Below are 5,811 nucleotides of genomic sequence, written 5' to 3' on the forward strand. Positions count from 1 at the left end.
AATATAGATATATATGCACATTTATACTGCATTACTCAGTAAGTATAATAATGACACATATTCACTACAGACCTCCCTACTCCTATTCTCTCTCTTATTATTTCCAATTACCTGTTATGTATGGTGGGAAACAATTACAATTTAACAGCAATACAACTTCTTCCACAGCCAGAGCACCACACCATGAGAAATAAATAACTTCCTTTGCCCCAAAGAACAAGATTTCTTTCCATTTCCCTTTCTTCCACTGGCAACAAGTGAGTGTTCCACAAACACACATTGAAATCACACTTGGACAGTTGAGTATTTAGCAAGTGGGGCAGTAATAGCAATGTGAACATTCTGGTTTTCCATGGAAATCTGCAGTTTCCTGCAAAATTTTGACAATTTTAAACTGAATTGATGACATAGCATCTTTCTGAAGCAAACAGTAGCAACTATATTTAGACCTCTGTATGCTAATAGCAACTCAAAACTCTGGTTTTGTTTGTAGCTGCTATGTTGGGTTTTTTAATAAAAAGATACCTTTTAATTAAAGATATGGGAAACACAAGATAATCTATGATTATGCTTGGAATTTTCCAAATTTAACAGGAATAAAAGGTTAATATTAATGAAGCTAATATTTAAGGATAAATAGTAGTTTTTTTTAAATAACTAAAAAGTAATTCCCTAAAAATTGAAGAATAATCAGAGCCTGATGTCTAAAAGTTACTAGCTTGTTTGCATTAGTAATTTTAAAACTGTGTTTTTCTATTATTATTTGTGTTTTGTTTTGTTTTGTTTTAAAACAATGAATACAAAAACACAGTAAGGGAGCAACAACTTGGATCCAGAGCTGTGTTCTAAAAAAGTTAGAGGTGTAACACATATTGAGATGTGGGGGATGAAATACCACTGATTTTATATTAATGATATGTAAATGCATTCATGAAATACTCAAAACAAGTTTTAGAGTAAATATGCAAAGACAAGGGGACCAAAACAAAATTTAAGAGAAGCAAAGTGTTATAAGGCCAAGATATATTATCTATGGTTCACTGAGTGCATTTTCAGTTGTATCACTTGATTATGTGTATAATTGTAAATTAAGAAAACCCAAACCATCTTGTTTGTGTGACATTTTAAACTTAATTACTTTAAAAAAAAAAATAAATAAGTTAATAAACATGATTTGTGGCATCTTCATAAGGCAAAACTGTAAATAAATCAAAAAATCAGAACACTTCTCCCCAGCAGTATTCTATTGTCTATCAGTCTAGAGCACAAATACACCAGGTTGGTCAACAATAAAATTAAAGAATCATAGAATCACAGAACAATTCAGGTTGGAAAATCCCCTTGGGATCACCCAGTTCAACCATCATCCCTGCTCTACAAAGTTGTCCCCTAAACCACATCCACCAACACCACATCCCAACGACCCTTAAACACATCCAGGGATGGTGACTCCACCACCTGCCTGGGCAGCCTGTTGCAGTCTCTGACCACTCTTGCTAGGAAAATATTTTCCCTAATTTTTCCTAAAGAGGACATACCAAAAAAGCAGCAAGACTTCTCGGGGGGGAATCCCAGTCAAAGCAGCTGCTGATGTAGTTGGCTGCAGTTATGAGCACCATGACACAACGCTTCATCCGGATGAAGTTTCTTAACAGCAGCTGTTGAAAAGAGGGAAGAAATGGAAATGTTTCAAAACCCCAAAAGCTGCAGAGAGGCTCAGGCTTACCACACTAACATTCATAATGAAAAAACAGCACATTAAGATCTTCAGCTTACAAATGGGGAAGGATCGTTTCAAATTTGAGAGACCCAGAAGAGGGACCATGTGTTAGTTGTGTCAAACAGTGTTTGTTGAATTTAATTCTAAATGGTACACAAATTGCTGTTCACTTTTAGAAAGGGAATTGAAAAATTCCTCAACTGATTTTTTTAAATTAGGATTTCAGAGTTTTACTAAAGGAAGCAGCACCTTCCCCATTCTCCACTACTGAACAAATGTTGGTCTCTTTAATAAAAAGATGCTGCAGGACATGAACCTGAAACTATGAAAAATGACTATACTAATCTAATTCAGATCATCTGCACCCTTTACCTCCAATTTTTCCTTCACTTCTAGCAAATTGGTCTGCTATACTGTATTTTGAACACATGGTTCTAAGTGTTTATCCAAGTAACTTTAAACACATACATTCAATCTATACAAAGATGAGATGTAACAGTGCTGGGTTTTGATTCAGAACAGCCCTATGTCCTGTAATATGGTAATAAACTTGACTAAAAAGAACTGAACTAACCAGAGAATGTTTTAATTTGTGTGTTGAGCACCTAGGTAGTTAAGACAGGTTCACTCTAGGAAAATCTGGATGTTTTAAAGTGCAGGTGCATCAGTCACACAAAAAGATTCCTTTTTTTCCCCCTCAATATAAGTGGCATTGTGGTGGGGCATCCCATGAAAGATAATAAAAAAAAAACAAAACCAACTAACCCAAAGAGGCTATTTAAAGTTAATTCCTCCTGCCATCTGCAAAAATCAAAGTGCCATTTTCTGTTACAAGAGTGGGGAGAACAAATCTTGAATAAAAGGCCTTGCTGCCTTTTTGCTGGAATAGCAGTGCAAAATGGAGCTTTAGTAACTGCTTTTTTTCACAACACAGAGAAGAAATATTTTGCCTCTTGAAATCTTTTTTAATGAAATACATCATCCAATTGACATGAAATTCATCTGACAGATAATCCAAATTATGCTTTCAGCAGAGTAAAAAATACACAACATTTTAAGACCTTTGCCTTTTCTCTGCAAACAACAAAAGTCTTGTTCCCACAGTTCAGCCAAAAGCCCAGTTGCCTCCATATAAAATACATCAGCTCTGGGAGACAAAAAACTGAATCACAAGTCGTTCAAGTGGAGAAAAAGGTAAGATGTTTCTTTAAATAGTTTTAACCAAAATATTAAAACTGTGTTTAGCAAAAATATCCAGAGAAAAAAGAAAAAAGGGTCCAGACATTCCACACCCACAGGAGTCTCCAGAGCAATAAAGAGTTTCAGTCTGCTTTCACCTTTGATTCAAGTCTTACTCAACTTCCTTATTTAAAATTTCACTGGAAGAATGTTGAAAGACTCTCTACCCTGCAACAAATTGAGATCTCTCGGGTCAAGGTTAACAGCAAAAATTTATGCAAGACTTAGTTTACATGCACCTGTGCTATAATCTGATACGTGTGGAACCTGATGGTTTCAACTGTGTTCTTATTCACGTATTTCATGGAAATTAAGCTGCAATTTATAGAGGAGACACAATAAACCCATGTATTTTGTTTCTGCCTTTTCGAACCTATCATATTCTTTCGTAAACAGGGAATGAAAATGTTATTCTTTCCCCTCAGCAGTATGATACCAGATATTTGGATGTGCACACTTGATATTGAGGCTTTTTGGAGGGGATTAGTGTTTCCTTACTCTTTACCTGTTTAGACAGTCTGTCTTCCTCCTCGATGTACTTCTCTTCCTTGGGCATTAAGGTTCGTATGCTGGCTTTCACCTAGGCATTAAAACCCGTGTCAGTATCTCAAGCTCACTGGCTCCTCACTAATAACACATGCTTCAATTTGCAAAAATTGCAAAGTTTCAAAGCCATGGCTGCCAAGCCCCTGACACAGAGAGGCAGGAGTTGCTGCTCCTCACATTATCAGCGATAGCAGCGGCAGCAGCAACAAAAAGAGTGGGTGTGCCAGGCAGTGGCAGAAGAGCATTCTGTGGTGCACATCAAGGTTTAGAGAAAATGAGGAATGACAGAAACTCTCTACAAATCAGGAACAAAAGCCTTCACGAAACTGAACTCTTTAGCAGTACAAAAAAGCCAAAGTTAAGACTTACAGCATTAAAAATCACATCTATTTCAAGATAGATGACCCCCTTTGTTGGCCCTGTCAGCTCCTTGTTTTTCAAGACGTAGGCTTTCTGTTCACCATTTTGAATCTGCAGGAAAAGGACATGACAGCCGTCTGTCTCGTGGTCTCTGCTGAATACAGCCCCCCCCGTGACCCCTGACCCCCAGCTGCTGAAACTGACAGAGAACCCAAAACAACTGTGGCAAGTCTGACAAGTACCTGTTCATTACCAGGACCGAGTCTGTCAGGAAAAATTAACTATCATGGGATTCAACGTGGCCGTGAATTGAGTATGTTAAAATTTTAGTGTTCTTATTACAGACCTTGGTTGAGAAATGACAGACACAGAGCTGCAAATATTTTTCTTTTTTTTTCCCCCTTTCCTTATTTTCTCCCCCTCCTGCCCCCCTCCTGCAGGAAAAATACAGAGCAGTGTGTCAGGTGGATGCAACTCACAGACAGCAGTGGTATAGCAACTTTGCCTAGGAAGTCAGCGCTCCGATCGCGGTCCTCGTCATACACTGTCACTTCCAGCACGGAATGGATGTCTTTAACATTGCTGCCAAGGGAGAAGCACAGACAGAAGAGAAGAAGGAGTCACCTACCCCAGCAGGCATCAAGGACAAAGGCATGGAAGGTTAGCAAAAAACAGATACCCAAGATTTTTCCTATGGCAGAGAACACAAGTTCAGTAAGTGAGGTGTTCCCCCCCCTTCCTGTACCACTGAAATGCTCTCCAAGGGCTGCAGCAACCCTGATCTCCCTGCCAGGCTTTCCCAGCAGAAGTTTTCCCCAGGATTTTGCTCTAAATCTCCTACCTGGGGTTTGCATGAGCTGCCAAGGGAGCCAAAATGGGGCAGGACTGGGGGTTTACCAGCTGCAGGCAGCAGGGCTGAGAGCCTTTAAAGACTGTCCCTTGAACACTGCTACCCTGGCAGCAACTCCTTCTGCAAATAACTGTGAGATCCTAGGTTTGCCAACAAAAGTAATTACAAGCTGCACAAGCACATCCTCGCACTGAGAACATGCTCTTTAACTCTAACAGCCTTGCTTAGTTACCAACAGACAACAGCCATTACAGCAAACGAGGAGCAAGCAACACAGAACGGTGCATTTTTCAGCTGATACTGGGTTTTTTTGCCTGCGAGCCACTGAACGCTCCTCCACGAGGGCACAACAAATGTCACTGTACACTGAGAACTCTCAAGTGAAAACAATTTCACATTCCTTGTTCTGAGAAAAAAAAACCAAACCCACAATTGCTTGAGAGAACTCATCTTTGATCAGATGGCTGATCCAGGACATAGGAACTCAAGAAAAGCATTTTAACTTTGGTAGAATAACACGTCTCCAGACGAAACTGCCTCACCAGCCCAAAATTAATTGACAAACTAATAACTAAAACAGTCAGTGCAAATATACGTAGAAGAGAGATGAAAACTCTCCTGGAAGGCTGTTGGGAGGTTTTGTATTTGATTCCTGATGAGTCTTTTGTCCTCTACAAACACAGGCAATTTCTTATGCAGAGAACATCATCAAGCAGTAGAGGTTGATTAGTTATTGGCTCTATTAGTAGATAATTAAAAATAAATTAATGAAGAATTTTTTTTTATTTTTTTTCAGATACATAAATGAGAACTACCTTAATAAGCTAACGAGAAGCACAACTGTTGTGAGATTTTTTCTTCTGCTCTGAGTTCATTCTTGAGAGCTCAATGCAGGGTAATAAAAGCTACGGATGCCAAATACACAAATGACACATTTAGGAGGGGAAAAAAAAAAAAAAGGCAAGCAAATTAAAAAGAGACTCAGTTTTGAGGTGAAAGGCAAAACACAGCATTTTCATTCCCGATAAAGTGAAGTAAGTGTGCACAAAGGTAAAGCTTCCACTGGTTTTGCAGTGGATTGTTTGCTGATTTCAGC

General features: G+C 38.7%; 1 protein-coding gene across 1 annotated transcript in view; it reads right to left on the minus strand.

Moving 5' to 3' along the window:
• MCTP1 (multiple C2 domains, transmembrane 1) overlaps positions 1-5,811 on the minus strand; it is a 163,626-nt gene that overhangs the window by 89,220 nt on the left and 68,595 nt on the right. The window contains exons 10-13 of the mRNA XM_009993781.1: positions 4,345-4,447; positions 3,875-3,976; positions 3,465-3,539; positions 1,539-1,658 (exon numbers count right to left, since the gene is read on the minus strand). Of these exons, the coding sequence (XP_009992083.1) occupies positions 1,539-1,658; positions 3,465-3,539; positions 3,875-3,976; positions 4,345-4,447 (400 nt within the window). The remainder of the gene's footprint in view (positions 1-1,538; positions 1,659-3,464; positions 3,540-3,874; positions 3,977-4,344; positions 4,448-5,811) is intronic.

The sequence above is a fragment of the Chaetura pelagica genome, unplaced genomic scaffold, assembly GCF_000747805.2.
Source record: "Chaetura pelagica isolate M959 unplaced genomic scaffold, ChaPel_1.0 scaffold423, whole genome shotgun sequence".
Lineage (NCBI taxonomy): Eukaryota > Metazoa > Chordata > Aves > Apodiformes > Apodidae > Chaetura > Chaetura pelagica.